Source organism: Podarcis gaigeae, assembly GCF_964106915.1.
Source record: "Podarcis gaigeae genome assembly, chromosome: 1".
NCBI lineage: Eukaryota > Metazoa > Chordata > Lepidosauria > Squamata > Lacertidae > Podarcis > Podarcis gaigeae.
In genome coordinates this window covers 78,960,481-78,978,296 of record NC_139678.1, presented here as the reverse complement: position 1 = coordinate 78,978,296, position 17,816 = coordinate 78,960,481, and the positions used below count along the sequence as shown (strand labels likewise).

The 17,816-nt window shown below is 43.1% G+C and overlaps 1 protein-coding gene across 1 annotated transcript in view; it reads right to left on the bottom strand.

The window, feature by feature from the left end:
• Positions 1–17,723, bottom strand: part of IGHMBP2 (immunoglobulin mu DNA binding protein 2) — a 68,790-nt gene extending 51,067 nt beyond the window's left edge. The window contains exons 1-6 of the mRNA XM_083756142.1: positions 17,589–17,723; positions 13,930–14,099; positions 10,502–10,694; positions 9,892–9,989; positions 5,582–5,745; positions 4,602–4,802 (exon numbers count right to left, since the gene is read on the bottom strand). Coding sequence (XP_083612268.1) covers positions 4,602–4,802; positions 5,582–5,745; positions 9,892–9,989; positions 10,502–10,694; positions 13,930–14,099; positions 17,589–17,674 — 912 coding nt within the window. The 5' untranslated portion in view covers positions 17,675–17,723. The remainder of the gene's footprint in view (positions 1–4,601; positions 4,803–5,581; positions 5,746–9,891; positions 9,990–10,501; positions 10,695–13,929; positions 14,100–17,588) is intronic.
• Positions 17,724–17,816: the final 93 nt, after the last annotated feature.

The window sequence follows — 17,816 nt, the reverse complement described above, 5'->3', positions numbered from 1 at the left end:
GAAAAGAAGGTGAAAACCCTCTGCCGACTACTCTTATAAATGGCAAGTCACCCTTGGCCTCCTCTGAAAATTAATTTATTTTGCCCTCCCTTCCTGCATTATTTGCTGAACATCCTATACCCCCTTTTCTGGGGACTGGATGGCCCCGTGAAAGTTGGGGGTGGTGGTACTGCTCATGGAGAAATTAGGCTCCAAACCAAGAAACCTTGTGCTCACCACCAGCCAGCGACCAGAGTTCTCCAGGGGCATGGTGTGAACTAATAATCAACTTCATGCTTAGTGCAGGAATTCACAACATGCACTCTGCAGCCAAGTTATTCTTGGCCAAGAGATTGCTGTCAAAATGGCCTGAATCACATCCTTTATTAAACACAAAGTTTCTAGTCCTGGAAAGGATAAAAGGGGGTAAATAAAACATAAACAAATATCTAGAAACAACTTAATTTTTTTGTAGTATTAAACTGCAAATATATATATATATATTTATATTATGGCCTTACAATTAAAATCATATACATACCAACTCAGAAGCTTCATTCAGCTGAATGAAACTTGCTCCCAGCTAATTTAATTTAGGATTGCAGCATTAATATCAGTTCTTGTTCAAAAGGGGCAACTATGGGTGCAGGATCTTTAAAACTACAAGATATTCCAGACTTAAGTATGTAAGAATATGAAATCTTCTGAATTAATACAAGTTGCCCCTTCCCCACTGGCTTTGTCTCAAGTCCTCACAAATAATCTTGTGACATAATAATAAAATTGCTAGCCTTGTGATACTGCTACCCTTCTGGGCCAGCGCAATAAAGTGGCTAGAAAGTTGGGGCTGGATATAGAAGGCCCAGGTTCACTCTCCTGCCCAGCCACGGAGGTCACTGGGTGGTGTTAAATGAGTCTTTCAGCCTGTGCTATTGCCTGCGTGTCTCATTTGTTGCCTCCTTCAAAATGCTATATCAAACATGCCTAAAAAGTCTTAAGGCACCAAACCCGGGGGGGGGGGGCATGTTTAGAAATCAAGAAATATCCCATATAATAGAAAGTCTTTCATACTCCTGTGCTAGGAGATGATCCAAAAAATAATAATAATCTTAGCTATTCTGGATATTTTATTTTCTTGGGACACAACAAAATAAAATAAGAAATAATGAAATAAAGAAAGAAAGTAAAAAGTGAAGCAACTGCAATATACAAAACCTATAAAGCTGCTGAACCCTTTCCATGATTGCTGGCTGTGGAGACACAGGAGAGATAGGCAAGCTACTTTCCATTGCAATTTGCTTTGGGAGGGGACTAATTTCTCAAAACAATTACACTCTCCTGGATTCCTCCAAATAGGGAACAACTTCTGAGCTGTTTCATTGCTCCGGCAATTAAAGCTTATTATAAAGAGAAATCTGAAAATGCTGAAAGAGGCAAACTTTAGCTTTCACTAAAGGAGAACATTTAGCTCCCAGCATATTACTACAGTACAAGTAGAAACTGCAACGAGATGTTGCAGTATATATTCATCTCCTAACAGGGGTGTTCTTGTCCAATGTACCTTCCTCCAGGATATCATAAGATGTTAGGGACTAAAAAAGCTAATTTATTCTACTGCTTTAGTTTTCTCTTCCAACTGACACAACATTCTGCAATGGCTGGTGTCCACTGAACATACTGAGCCCTCATTAGGATTTTGGTGGTTGCAGTAGTTTTAATTGTACTTCTCCAAAACTTGGGATTTCCCCTCCCACAAGCATGCTGATACCTCCCTCTTGTCTCTCAGTGGGTCCATTTTGGTTCTGTTCTGATCGGCATGAGGGCACTGAGACTTCATTATTGAGAGAGGTTGATGACTATTATACCCTAACCTTCCCATGAGAGGTGCTTAAGGTGATGTACAGCCACCAGACCACAATTATATCCTCACAACAGCTGTGTGAAATAGGCACAGTCAAGAGTGAATAACTCAAGGTCACCAGTGACCTTCATGGATGCTGGTGTCTTCCTCCTCCTAGTATACCACTCTGGCTCTCAGTGCAGTGTGGGGTATTACACAAATAAACTGCAGTTAACAGCTGAGTTGTCTGTTATCCTCTAGTTTAAATAGTCTGCTGCTGTAGTTTAAGGGAAGATTGTACATCAGAACACCACTGCTCCAGAGAACACAATGGATAGCTCTCATCTCTGAACACGCCAGAAAACATTCTCATCTCAGTTTGCCTGTTAGGTGTTTTTTTTAGTTTCGACAAGGCAAACATAATTCACAAACAGGCAACTCTCCTACAGAGCAGTGGAGAAAGTGAAGGCAGCATTTATGTACCTAGACACTGGTGGCCAAGAGGCTACTTTTTGTAACACCAACCTCCCCCCATACCCACCCAGTAAATAACCTTGCGGTATGTAAACTTCTAAACCTCTTGCGGCCATGGACTATTGGAGAATGTAGTGTGACCAGCAGCCTGCATTTGGTTTGGTAAGTCAAAACTGAGCATATGTTCCTTGCCTTATTTCTTGATATACAAAAGAAAAAGAGAGGGGGGAGATTTGACTTCACAGGATGGACTCTGTCTAGTTAGTATTCACACATGCATTTGATTCAATTAATCTATGCATCCAGTCAGTGTGTTGTTGTTTTTTGCTACCCATGGCAAACATTTTGTTCTGGCCCCCACCGCACTTCTATCAATTCCAAATAAAAACAAGCACTGCATTCATTTCATCCCCTGCTCCAACTTCATCCCTCTGCAATGCCAACACTCATTTCATTTTATCCCCTGCTCCAACTTCATCCCTCTGCAATGCCAACACCACGCAGGAAATCCCCCCACCCAACCAAACTCTGTTCTAGATTGCCACTGTCAGGTCTGTAAATATATCTTTAAAGGATAATAGTGACAGAGGAACATGTAGAGCAAACAGCATCTCAGGCCTGGGACCTTCCATCCCAATACTCTGAGTGGCTCTCCAGCAAAGTCAGCTGCTAACCAGGGATTGGATGGAAAGAGATCTAGAAGGTATCACTAAGAAAGCTTATTTACAGTGAAATGAAAGCCAGATTAGCCAGTGTATATGAATCTGGTTGACCTGGGTTAAACTTCCAGTTCCAACGCTTGCCTGGGGCAAGTCACTATCTCTCAGCCGCAGCCTGTCATTCGTAATATGAGAAACAGCCACCTACCTATGTGTGCGTGTTGTGATAATTTGCACAATAAAGGTTATAAAGCACTGTGTAAATAAATGAGAATAATACTAATTATAACTAGTAAAAATGCTTTTAGGGAAGCTTTTAATCTTTAGTAGACCACCGTATTTTAATGCTTTATTGGAAGCAGCCCAGAGCGGCTGGGGAAGCCCAGCCAGATGGGCGAGGTATAAATAATATTATTATTATTATTATTATTATTATTATTATTATTATTATTATTATTATTATTATTTTGAGGGTGCTAAAGAAGCAAAGGTATTAAGGAGCAAACAAGACAAATAAAGATCATTACTGCATCATTTCCCAGAGACTGAAGGGGCTTAAAGGGGACAGGCAAAAGTGTGTGCCAAGTCCTGAAAACCATTTAAGGTATGCCTCTATGTGACAGTGGACAAATTCCCAGCATAGTGCATTTAATTTAATTATGAAGCCATTTTGTACAATGTCACTGGGAAAGAAATTCAATAATTTGTAATAATAAATAATATCCCAATTAAATTAGTGCCACATTTTAAATTAAGTTTAAAGCAGGAAATTAAATAAAGAGGATGACAGAGAACTCTAAAACTAGGCTGCGATGAGTGGAACATGTAACAAATTGAGCTACCAAGACTTTTAATGAATTTTCTTCCAATACTTTTAAGTGGTAATGCTATGGGTGGGCTGCATTCTCTACTTGGGTGGTGATCAGGAAAAAGAAATATGGAAAATTCAGAAATTACTACCCCATTCAGTCCCAATGAGCTTCAATGGGGGGGGGGGGTCCCTGAAAGATGTCATTTATTCTGTTCATCCAATGACTCAGCCTTGACCTAAAAGCAAAGGCCAGAGCTAAAAGGGGGCAGTGCTAACACTTACTAAGCTCCAGTAAGGAAGAGGTTATGCTTTTTAATCTCTCCTTAAGTATTTCACTGTTCTACTGAGTCCAGCAGTCATATATACACTTGTCATGAAAAACTGAGATAGGTCTGATTATATACAGCTACTTCACAGATCACATAGACCTAAGACATAGACTCATATCTTCTGAATCAGTGCCTGGGTGAGATAATAGGCCAAATGAGGGCCAATAAATGTGCATTTTCCTAAGTTTGGAGAGTGGGCCTTGGTTAAATCTGCTTTGGTGTTTCAGGGCTATGTGTATTATGCTATTATTCCTGTTTGTAGGAATAATAACTCCAGATGTTTTGGGACTGCAATTCCCATCATCCCTGACCACTGGTCCTGCTAGCTAGGGATGATGGGAGTTGCAGTCCCAAAACATCTGGAGGACCAAGTTTGGCCATGCCTGCATTACACTGTATTGCACTTATACCTTCTCAAAAGTATACATTCTGCACTTTTTAGAAACATATTCTGAAGAATACTTATCCATTAAAAAAAAAGACTGTGGAAAATAGAATACAAAACTCACAAATGCTTGATCAATATCTTTCCTGATATCTGCTACAATCTGGGCATTATCCCCACGTGCCAAGACTGCATCAAGTGAATGGCACTGTATGGACTCCAAGAGACGAGCTGGGTGACCAAGGCGCAGGATCCGCTCTTTACAGCCAGCGAGTCTTTCTACCAAGTTGTCAACTGCAATGTTAGATGGAGCACAGCACAAGACCTAGGAGAGGAGCACATTTTAAAAAAACATTACAGTAATTTGTTTCACTAAAATGGCCAAAAAAGATATGCAAAAAATGAGATTAGGAAAGTTTGAAGAAGCAGCTTCAAAATAGAAGGGAAAGGAGATCCTTTTATAAGTGCCAGAGGAAGAGCCGCATTTAAAAATAATAATGATGATGATGTTTCTCATTATTCCAGAGTCAAACACAGGCCTCAAGAGCTGACATGTAATTTTACTACCTTCTTGGGATCTCTCCCAGTTTTGCTTCAGGAAAAAATACAAGGTCAGTAGGGAGGATGGAGAACCTCAAATTAATGGTTAGAGGTGCTTCAGTAGTATGGACAAATGGGTTCAAACAACGGCTTCACCCCAGCCAATACCATCTATTGTAATCTTGGAGGAGTCTTGCAACCTATCCCATGTCACTCCCCAACCTATAACTAGGGCACAAGAGGGCCACACTGTCATGGGGACAAATACAAGATGTAAAAGATGTAAAGATTCTTACATACTCTGCGAATCAAGTGATGCTCCCTCTTCCTGCTATCAACCCAGTTCCCATAGCATTCAAAGAGACACAGAAATATGTCTTAAAATGCAGAATGCCTGGGATGAAGTAATGGAAATGGTGAGACTCAGCTATGTTTCCCAACCTTTGGGGACATGAAACCCCTGGACAGCTGCTGCCAGATCATACAAAATTGTCCAGGATTAGGCGGCCATCACTATGTTCTGCCATCAAGCAGCTCCCTTAGAATCCATACCCACTCACTCACTTTCAAGCCTTGCTGAACAGCTTGGAGTATTATCTCCACCACCGTAGTCGTTTTGCCTGTTCCAGGTGGTCCATGGATGATGGCAAGCTCTTTCTGTGCCAGCGAGAAGCAAACAGCCTCCTTCTGAGAGGCATCCAGTGATTCATTGTAGTACTTCAACAGCTCTGCAAGAAGCAGCAGGAGGAGCATTTGTTCAGTTCTCAGTCCCGCAAAGAACATTTGCAAAAGAAAGCAAGCGCAACAATGCAAATAAGAGGCTGCTCCTGGAAGCAGATTTGATAGCAAGAATAACCTTTGCAACAAAGGAAACATCCAAGTTAATACTCAGAGGAGTCAGGATCCCTAGTGTGAGCCCATACTGAGTCCTGGCTGCCTTTAAGACAGGCTATGTTTAGCTGCAAATATTCCCAGTCTTCAAACTCTATTTCAGAGATATTCTGCATCATTATCTAAATCTGTGTTGGAATAGAAAGTCAGTGTATTGTGCCAGGATGTATTTTAAAGAAGCAGTACATTTACAAAAATCCCACCATCATAATCTCACTAAGTAGTTCTTGGTTTTTTGCTTTTGTTAAAAAAATAACACATTCCTTGCTAGAAGGCCAAACACCAGCACTGCTTAAGTAGGTATGACAGGGCTTCTTAGAATGATTAATAGCATTAATAGCATCCTACAAAAGTGGGAAGAGCAATATGCACCATGGCAATGATTGCAAAGGAGCTTGTAAGTGCAAGAGGCATGTTCAAATTCCTGCTTAGACAGAAACCCTTTTTCTATGGCCGTAAGCAAGTCATACAATCTATCAGCCTCATTTTCTCATCTGCAAAACAGGGTTACTAAATAATATCCTATCCAGCCGTGCAAAGATAAATGAGATCAAGATTTCAAAAGTAGAGGTACATTTGTCTTGAACACAGTGAGAACACTTTCAGAGCAGACTTGAGACGCTAAAAATGTTCTGCACAGCAAATGGTACAGTTCATATAATTAATATCTAAACTTTACCCTTTCAACTACAAAAGATAAAAGAAGATGGCTTTGACCTCTATCCTGCTGCTTGTTTGATGTCAGAGTGCTACAGTAATCAGCAGAAGAACATTTGGTCTCCGAGGTCCAGAGGAAATCAAGTAAAATATAAAGGAGGGTGTTTTGGATTTCTTTTTTATGAAAGAGGAACAGTTGGCAAGTAGGAGTTCTCATTGTTAGTTTGGCAAATGCTACATGGAACAGGCATTTGTAATTTCAGGCTGGCAAAAGACACAGAACTAACAATTTAATTCCTCTGTATCTGCAAGAAGCTGGCACATCAGAAGGGGCAGTGAGCATCAACTTTGCTAAACCAGGTTGCCAAGAAGTTTCTCATTCTAAATAGCAGGAAAGGGAAGTACCCCAATTCATTCAGTTTTTAGCATTTCCACCTGGATGACCCATCAGGTTGCACCTTTCAGTTTTACAGAAGGCACACTTTACACTGACCATTCAAAGACTGTCTTAAGGTCACATTTCTTCCAGCCTTCTTTTGATTTGTTTTACAGTTTTATTAGTAACTGTAACTGCTTTATTTGTTTTACCATTGGAAGCACTTCTGAAGGAAATGGTTTTCCCCTCTTCAGAGGGGAAATCGGCAAGGCTAGGCTAATGCTTGTAGCTGATTCTGTGGTTTTGTTTTTAAAAATTGGATTTTTAAAAAAAAATACCATACATTCCATGTGAATTCACAGGTTACTGAACTCTGGAAAACATCCCACAACAGTAAGGTTGAATCTTTTATTATAATGTTGCCCTGACCCTATAAGAATTGCCCAGTCCCCATCCAGCATTCTGAACCGCATAACAACCAGCCAGCTGCCTCTGAAAGCTCACAACCCATTGCATGTTGTTACATCTAGCATTCAGTGTTATACAACCTGCTTAAGCTTGCCTACAGCAGCTGCCAGGTACTCTGACTAACCACAGCTGCTGCTACCTTAGAATGAACTAGTTAGATCACTGGCATCTCAGGTGGTCCTTCTGGGTCTGCAGCAATGCCACTGGTGCAGGTTGGACTTACTTAGTGAGTAGTAGTGGCTGGCCATGCTCCTGTATGCTGCTACTTCTAGGTGATATGAGACTGACTGGCTGGTCACAGCAGCAGGGAGCAATGTATGCTGAACAATGTTGCTGAAATAAAAGGAAGTACAGTGTGTGCACACTATATGTACATAAGCATTCTGGGAAACCCACTAAGCAGCAGCTCAGAAAAATGGGCAGGTGCCATGACTCAAGCCCAGCCAGGCCTGACCAAAGAGAAAGCCACTTTGAAGCAGCACAGCAATGCAGACCTAACAAGCTTCTCGCATCCTCCTTAGCAGCGCCAGAATGTTCACACAGCTGCACAAAGACATCCTTCATACAGATTCCTTAAAAAATGGAATAAGTACTTTTCAAGAGAAGATGAGAAGAAAAGTAAGAGCAGTTGCAAGGTGGCTTAAGCATATGCTGCTCATAGGAGAATGCTGACCTCTGGTGGTTACCAGCTATCATTATTCCTTTTCCAAAAAGCCTTTTACGTGGAGTTCTTTCCCAGCCTGTATCTGCATTGAAATGGTTCAAGATGCTTTTTATTGTTTTGTTGTCTGCCACCCTGGGCTCCTTTGGAAGAGGATATACATTTAATTAATTAATACAGGATTCACAGGTGCTAGCCTAGGCCTAGCTGTCCCCCTGCTGAGCTAGTCTTGAGTGTGAAGATAGCTTTTTATGGAAAGGAGAATGCAAATGTGTGCTACCACCTGCTTTGGAAATGGGATAATTGAGCTCTATGATATGATTCTTCCAAGCATGCAGATTGGCCCTCACACACTGACTAATCTTCTGGCAAACATCTGCATCAGAAAGTATGTGCCACCTTTCTCCAGTAGTTGAATTAGATAAGCAGTCGTGTACTGCATTGTTCACTAGAAACAGGATATTATAGGACTGTGACCTTTTCGTCCCACATATTATTCTTGAGAACAACTAGATTGTTCAGTTCACACAATAAGTAAAAGTACCTGTAACATGCAGCTGAAACTTAAGACCTGTTATATTGTGTAAGTCATGGTGTTTTTCTTGGCACCAGAACTGTTGGCCCAGGTGACTCCTGGGTGACAGAGAACAGGGATAAGTAACTGAAACTGGAATGTTTAAGACTAGCTGGTGGGGGACACTACTGTGAATACTGGCACGGTGCCCATTAAAATGAATGAAGGATGCAGAGCATGAATGCTGGTGGGTTGCATCTCATGACAGGATCTTGCAACCATTCTGACAAATTGCCATTGTCTGTTTGTCCTCTATTAATTTCTGGCCCCACCACGTTCTAAAGATGCCCTTTTGAAAAACATCTAATACCCCTGTTGAGTTTCTGGGTTCATTATGGACTCCTCAAAACTCCAAGGGTAAACTATACCTCAGAACTCCGGGGAATAATGTTTGGTAGCCTTGCTCACCAACAGAAATTGTGCATCAACCAAATGTAGTTGGTACCCCCACAGCCTTCAGTCTACAGGAAGGTGATAGCTGCGGGTGCTCCTAGCACTGTTCCTGCTTTCACCAACACTTTACATTAAGGAATCATAGCTGTGTAACCTCCCAGCTGTACTCAGTAAGGGTTAAACTGGAAACAAGAAAAAGGGGAAACCACGCATATGACGGTTAGACAGCCACACAAACATTCCCTATTGAATATTGGTTAATAGGAATCACTGCACTATTCTTCTGTTGCTGCTGAACAACCACACAAGCAAGTTCCTCTACTGTCAAGTGTAATACTTACCAGCCTAGCCAGCAAGAACTGAGCTCCTGCCACTGCACCTTAATCTAAAATGGTGACAACAACCCGCCCTGCCCCCCACCTCATGAGTAACCTCAGTGGTGCTGCCTCATACTGGGAAAGACATGTGGAACAAGAGTGGCCTCTCCACTTGGTGTCTGGCTCCACTGACTGCTGAGGACATCAGGATTCTAAATCTATGAAGACACTCCACAACAATATTTTGTCCTGATGCAAGCTCCTTGCACAACAAATGTTTATGCTACTGTGATGCACGTGTAAGGGAGTGCCAATGCCAGAGAGCAGTGGTGCCAGATGCACTTAGTACTGCATTAGATGTTCCAGTGATACTGTTCCTCAACTGACAATAGATCGGCGAGGCAGTACTCTCGGAGTTGCTAACAAAATATATTTGTACATCATAGTTGGAACAGTATGTGCTACAGTGACTTCGCCAGTCTTCAGAATTTTTCAGCATGGTATCCACATTCTATATAGAGAAGGAAAAGTTCTTACTTATATTGTTGGCATCACTAGGTTCAGAAGAACCGAAGAGGACATCGATAAGACCAGATGCAGGCCCGGAGCGATATTGACTAAGTGTGTTTAAGGCCCTGCCACAGAAAATAATACAAAGGGAGTGAGTCTTAAAAACAATTCCTTTAAAACTCAGACAATATTCTCAAACATGAATAAACTTCTGATGTAAACTTCAAGAGCTGGGTGTTGTTCATCTCTGCAGTCTTTGGATTGAAGAGGGGTTTTTTGGTGGGGGAGGGGAGAAAAAGCTGAACATCCTCTCTCTCTTGCATTGTAGTGGGTTGGACTAGATGACACTCTGGATCTCTTCCGTTCCAACTCTATAATTCTATGAACCCATAGTACTAAACTGGGTAAGGAAGCCCACTACTTTGCTTATAATTAGCGAGTACCTACATCACCAAATCTGGCATCTGGAGCCCTTGTACAAAGTTTGTTGTCCTGTGATAATATGGAAAAGGGAGAGGGTGGGAGAACAACATACCTTCTCCCCATTATTTTTTACAACTTTTGAAAAGAAAGGCATGCTTACTATCCGTTTCAGGTACACAATAAAACAAGACCTGTCCTATATTAGTAGCTTTACCTTTTAAGCCTCTTGTATGTGACATCGTTGGTAAGTTTCAGCAGACGATAGGAGTTCCCCTGGTCCAAGCTCACAAGGTTACTTTGAGGCTCATCAATTGCAATCGTGATTGATTTGGGGGCTATACGGGTGACAAGTCCTGTGGAGAGCTGATCACCTTGGCCTGCTGTTTCATAAAGTCCAACAATGTCACCTGCAGATGAAACAGAGAAGAACATTCAAGATACAGAATAGCAGGCAACATGGCCCTATACCAGGTTTGGTTATTTGCCCATCAAACCCACCATTGTCTACAGTGACTTGCAGTAGCTCTTTCCTAGCAGTCTCTCCCATTGTCTGACACAGCTTTATTTAACCTGGGGGGTTAAACCTGGGACATAAGAAGTATTCCACTGAGTGATGGCTATATGGAGCTCTCTACTAATAAACATTCCAGTCCTCAGGAATGACTGCAGGAGCCCTCTGCAATCCACCCATCCAGCTCCACACAACTGGCTGCCTGTACCCCCCAGGATCGATTTCCACCTCCCACATGTCCACCAAGATCCTGACTAATCAGCTGTGAAGCTTCACCTTGAAGCCAGAGTAGAAAAAGCACAGAACTTGCCACTGAGTTGAAAATTCAACACCCAGATATTTCATTTCAGCAGGTTCATCCCACACTGGCTGGTTGTTGTCTGTAATAGGGACTGGATGGGAAAACACAGACTAGGAGGAATCCTATTACAGATCCACCAATGGTACCCGCTTTTTTAAGGTACCAACTTTGTTCACTTCTGTCTTAATAACACAGGAAATGACTGTTTCAATACATTCTTAAAAGATAAATAGCCATATTGCATTAATAAGCAGAAGTTGTGCAATCCGATATGCTCAGTATGAAGACAGGCATTGTAGTTGACCTGGCAGCAACATCACTGAGAAGATTGGGTCTTTAGTTGAACACTGAAACCTGGCATGCCATCAGACTTTTGTACATCTCAAGGAAGCCAGGATCTTTGAGTGGCTTGATCCAGTTCTCATCTTGGCCCACACAGAATTTAGATCAGCATACCAGGATGCCCTTAGTTAATAGTAAGTCTCCAGAATCACACAGTATATATAGAGCCCCCAGGACAGACATAATCAGTTTTAAAACACACTCACAGATTTATATTTCTAAAATATAGCAAGTCTTAGCCATGCAAGCACCACTTAGTTCCAAAAACCAATCAACAAACCCCTATTGATTGTATCCAGCAATGAGAATACATTCTGCTTCAGTAAGTAATTCAAGTACCAATGAAACTCATTTTATACCAATGAATTAAATAAAGATTGTTATGCATCTTAAATTGTTATAGGAATTGCCAGTTAAATTGCCAGAATAAAATCAATCCACTGTGCTTGTACCTGAGGAGCAGGGCAGAAAGTCACCTTCTCTTATATTCTCATCACTCAATTACAACTACACGAAACCACATTTTCATCTGTCTTTTTCCACTCTCCTGTCTGCCTCCCTCATCTTTCTGAAATATTTATTCATTAAGAGAGAAACGCAGCTTTGCATAATTGAAAATGATCACTCACTAGCAATTGTGAACCCAACGGACAATTTCTGTAGCCCATGCTGGCATTTCAGAAATGAAGTGCTCTTTCAGAAACAATGCAGAGGGAGATTATGTGCTTCTCAAAGTCTGGGGCGGGGGGGGGGGCGCTTTCCAAAGTTCATGTTTCTCTAGCTTCATGCAATGCACTTCCAAATAGTCTTTTGTTTTAAAATAACCAAGGATGCAATGCCATGCTGCTCCCTGATTACTATTATCATGCACAACTGAGGGGTTTATTCTGGTATACAATTAACCATTTGCTTGATTGCTTGTGGCAAGAAAGAATTGGCCCCAGGTGAGTCTCCAATCTCCCTCCTAGCCTTAAAGAGCTAGAGACTTCCGGAGGCGGCGCAAAATAGCAATGGCGGTCCTCTTTACCTGGTGAAGAGGGGCTCCGCGAAAAAGGGTCGTCCGCTACGGCAAAGCGGAGACCCGTCAAGAAAAACCGCAGGCAGAGCGAGCCTGCGGCCGTGGGACTCGGCGGGCGCCCAAAGCTAACCTGCCTATCCTCCCCCCTTTTCTCCTCCTCAAAAGAAACAGCCCCAAAGGATTCCCTTGGGATGCTGTTCAACACAGGTTCAGATTTGAAACATGTGCCCAGTATATCTGGGCTATCTGTCGCTCTCTCCTTCACATATCTGAAGAAGTGTGCATGCACACAAAAGCTCATACCAAGAACAAACCTAGTTGGTCTCTAAGGCATAGCTGTCAACTTACAGATTTGAAAATAAGGGACCAACAGCCTTGAAAATAAGGGATCAGCAGCCAAAATAAGGGATTTTAGTCAACCAGCAGTCAAATGAAGCCTCAAGCGGTGGTTCCCACAGTGCAACAACCTGGCAAAGAGGATGCAGCAAGGAAAACCACTGTCACCTCTCCGCTGGGAAGCGCTGAGCAAAGGTGAGTCCACAGGCAACGCGGCCGATTTGATCGGCACAAGGCATGCAAGCTCCACCCCTCAGTCGTTCTTAGACTCCTTATTGGGTGAGCAACGCAGCCAAGCAACATAGTTGGAGCCTCCCTCCTCCCTGGCCAGCAGGGAGGGAGGGAGAGGAGCTGCTTCCTTGGAAACCCGGGAAATTTACAGGACATCATCAATCCGGGACAGCAGCGGGAAACGGCGCTGGGATAAGGGAGTTTCGCACCAAATAAGGGACAGTTGACAGCTATGCTCTAAGGTGCTACTGGACAATTTTTAAAATCTTTTTTATATATTTCTACTGTGTCAGACCAACATGGCTACTTACTTGTCTCTCTCCTTTGAGGGTTGGGGTGAAAGAGAGAAAAAGAATGCTCCCCATGTGCTGCGGCGTTCTATTTGACTCTTCCCTCACCTGTACATACTGGAATGGAAGCTTGGAGCCACCAGAACACAAGTTTGTGCCAAACAGCCTAAACAAGGCTGCATTTGGGAAGATGAAAGAAGAGCTATCTTCCTTTCCAGCCTTAGATTTAGGTTATCTAAAACTGCAAAGCAAGTCATACCCAGTCCTGTTTTAATACAGGAAAACAGAGGGTGCATGCAAGGAAGAGCCACCATTACTGCAGCAAAGTGCAGAAACAACAATCTCAGAGGTGTCTGCCCACTGCTTCCCTGTCATCTTGGCTTCAAGGGGAGAAGAGCAACACAGTGGGAGGAGGAAAGAGCTAATAAAGTGCATAGAGCTAATAAAGTGCATAGGAAGGAGAAAATAAGGTTTCATCAGTAAGGTTTCATCAGTAAGTTTCATAAGTAAGGATGGTTCTCCTGCCGCTGGAACAGACAGAGCTTGTGATGTCATGCACCGAGGCTTAGCTTTTCTGTCTGCTTTCTATTGAAGTCAACAACGGATTACTCACCAGGACCAAAATTATTGCAGGGCAGCTCCGTCTCTGAGCTATGCTTTCTAGGTTGTAAAGTTACAAGCAGACGGCCATACAACCCCGTTCTTTGACTGGCTACTTCAAGTTTCAGCAAGCAGACACCTTTACGCTGCAGCTCTTTGAGGGAGAAACTTTCCTTCCATGCCCTGGAAAAACACATAAAATTGTTATAGATTCAGAAGTTTGAGAATGGTATGAATTAAGATCTGTTCTGGTCCTCTTCCACTCTCCCTCTGCCCATGAAGAATGTGAAGAGAAATGCTGGTAGACAACAAAGAAACATCCCCTAGATTGAGTGGCCATGTGTCCTATTTTCAGAGGTCCGTCCTCTATGTAAAGGGCTGTCACAGGACAGTCCTTTATTGGAAAGAGTCCCCTCTACTTGAAGGGCTGTCCAAGTCTACTTTAAAGATACAGAACTGTAAGAAAGAAAAGCAGGGTCTTGCAGGAGCCCATCAACCATTAGCACCAGAGAAACAGACCGAGAAAGTCCACAGTTCATTACCTTCCCTACTATTGTTTCATGAACTGTAGTATATTTCTATTTAAATTTGCAAATATATACCGTATTTTTCGCCCTATAGGGCGCACTTTTTCCCCTCCAAAAACGAAGGGGAAATCTGTGTGCGTCCTATGGGGGAATACAGGCTTTCGCTGAAGCTTGGAGAGCGAGAGGGGTCGGTGCGCACCGACCCCTCTCGCTCTCCAGGCTTCAGGAAGCTACCCGCAAGCCTGGGGAGCGACGGGCGCTCTGAAGCAGTTCCCGCAGGGCTCCCGACGCTGCGGATAGCAGCCTGCCGCCCGGCATGAAGGGCTCTCTGAAGCAGACATCGGCCAGCCCCACAAGCTCGGGGGACAGTGGGGAGGCGCAGCACCGCCATACCGCTGTTCCCCGACCAGGTTTTGGGGGGAAAATAAAGGAAAAAATGTTTTCCTTTATTTCCCCCCCAAAAAAACTAGGTGCTTCCTATGGGACGGAGCATCCTATGGGACAAATAATACGGTAATAGTGTATGCAAAGCTTATTCAAGTCTCTTTCCTCTTTTTTGCAGCACAATTCTTCTCTTTTGGCACCCTTCCAAAGAAGGATAATAATATAAAACTATGAGACAATGTAGGTGTGCATTCATATCTGCTGGGGCATTGAGATTACAGATTACCGTAATGCTTTGACCTGTACCTGGAGGAACCTAGTACCACCACTTTCTAAGCTACCTCAGGTTGATGTGTGTCTACACAAGGGCCTTACTGTGTATTCAGGGATGTGGAAAGTGTCAAGACTACCCAGACCGCCCCCCTTGTCACAAAGTGTCCATGTATGCTAGGCCTGGGTAAATTAAGATTCTTGCTTGGGTAGTTTTACAGCAATCCGAACCGTTTGGCATCTCTCAACCCACCTTTTTTTCTTTTAGTTTAGCCTCAATACTAGGAAACGGACACTTGGTAATTTGCATAATATAAATTAACATTTGCAAAGGAAAAAGAGGTGCCAAATTTTAGGAACACAGAAGTTACAAGCTTTACAAAGATTAACAGAGTCTATGCACTTGTAGAATGAAAGAATGACTTCAGAAATAATAGATACCACATTTACATTTATCCAGAAGTAATTTACTGAACAACCGTGCACTAACTGATGTACCATCATACACTGGCTGCGTGACAGGCCATTGGCAACTATGCGTAGCCTCAAAGGGGGAAAATATTCAATTATCAACAGGAAGCATTGAGATATCAGGGGCTATTGACAGGTAGCAGAGTCTTTAATATATCTCAGGGCTATTCTGCTCTATATGAACTTTCTTTGAAAGTTCACTTCAGAGCAATAAACAGAGGTGTGCAAGCTTCCTTTCCCCTTGGCCCTGGAGGGAATGTAGGGAATGAGACTTTCAACTAATAATTTGCTTCTGGCTGCTGTTTGTGAAACAAATCTAGAGTTCCCTTGGGTGTGAGGAACCGAGTGCATGGTTCTTTGGATACAGGCCTTAGCCTGAAAGTCTGATTATTTCGATACTTTTTCAGGTAATTTTGGAAAATCTTCCAACAAGTGCTACAAGGATTACTCACCTAAATAAGTGTTAAGACATTTAACTCATCTTTATGGAGGAGAGCCCATTTTACTTTATAACAATAAAATAATATTTAGCATCTAAGCCCATGGTTGCACAAGTTTGAAAACTTCAGTTTCTTTTACTATGATGGGACACGGGTGGTGCTGTGGGTTAAACCACAGAGCCTAGGACTTGCCGAACAGAAGGTTGGCGGTTCGAATCCCCACAATGGGGTGAGCTCCCGTTGCTCGGTCCCTGCTTCCTTAAGGCCATCAGGAGAAAAATCAGGAATAGCTGTTTGATGGTAAAACCTGTTTGACAGATGAACAGACTCCTTTGGAAGGTGGTGGGGGACTCTCTTTCCTTGGAGGTTTCTAACCAGAGATTGGATGGCCACCTGTCATGGATACTTTGAGATTCCTGCACTGTAGGGGGTTGGACTAGATGACCCTTGGGGTCCCTTGCAACTCTGCAATTCTATGATTCTATAGTTAATTCATGGCAGAGACATGACTAGAACAGTGGACTTGCTGATTAACAGCTCAATCTCTTAGCCATGTACGCTACCCCGGTTCTCTTGACAGGCACTATATTTTGGGGGATGCAAGCTCCAGGATCAATTAAGTAGCCCATGTGGGTTCTTTTGTACTCCTATACAGTGGTACCTCGGGTTAAGAACTTAATTCGTTCTGGAGGTCTATTCTTAACCTGAAACTGTTCTTAACCTGAAGCACCACTTTAGCTAACGGGGCCTCCTGCTGCCACTGCGCCGCTGCTGCATGATTTCTATTCTCATCCTGAAGCAAAGTTCTTAACCCAAAGTAATATATCTGGGTTAGCAGAGTCTGTAACCTGAAGCGTATGTAACCCGAGCTACCACTGTATTATGCTCTTCGAGCTCCTGAGATCTTCAATGCATTTAACTTTTCAAACTACAGGTCACTGCTAGCCAAACAGCATAGTTATTACTTTCTACCTCATGAAGAAATGCTACTTGTATTTGGCTCTATGCTTTACTCCCCCCACCACTTCTCTAAAGTCCTGGACACCCATCACCAAGCAATCCTACCCAGGTTTATTCAGAAGCAAATCCTAAATTGGTCAGTGTGCGAGAGCTTCTTCGAAATGCATAAGTGCAGGACTGCAACCTTTGCAGTCGTGCTTAGTTAGGGTCAATGGATGTGTGCAGAGTTAGGCAAACAAAACTGCATCTTGTGTGTCGGGAGAGATTAATTCAGAAGTGCCAAAGGGAAGCCGACTGCATGGCGGAAAAAACTTTGGACGGACTGTGTGCATAAAGGCCCCACGGGCAGCGCAATTCCCTATAAACATATTTCCTCAGAAAGTTCCACAGTATTCAGCGGGGCTTGCTCCTCAGCAAGTCTCCTCAGGATTTTTTGTAAACCAATATATAGTATGCCAAATCAGAGGTAACTGGGAAACCTTTTTAATATAAATTTCAAATTCCGTACTTCGCTTTAAATAGTTTTATTTCCCCTTCGGGAATATAAGTCACACTGCTTCGTTTGTGAGGGGACCTTAGGAACCCTACGAAAGCAACTGTCCACTAGCCGCCGGCGATACCTGGCTTCCGAAATCTCGGCCTCCCTTTCCTCCTTTAGCATCTCCAGCTGCCGAGAGACAAAATCCTGAACCGCCGCCGTCGCCATCGCGGAAACCTCCGTGGGAGTGAGGGGTGGGAAGACTTCACGGCGAAGGATTCCGCGCGGCAATAGGCAACGGACGCTCCCTGGACTCCTGGGCTTCTGTTTCCCGACGGCCCCGCTGCGTCGCTGCTCCGGTCCCCCGTCC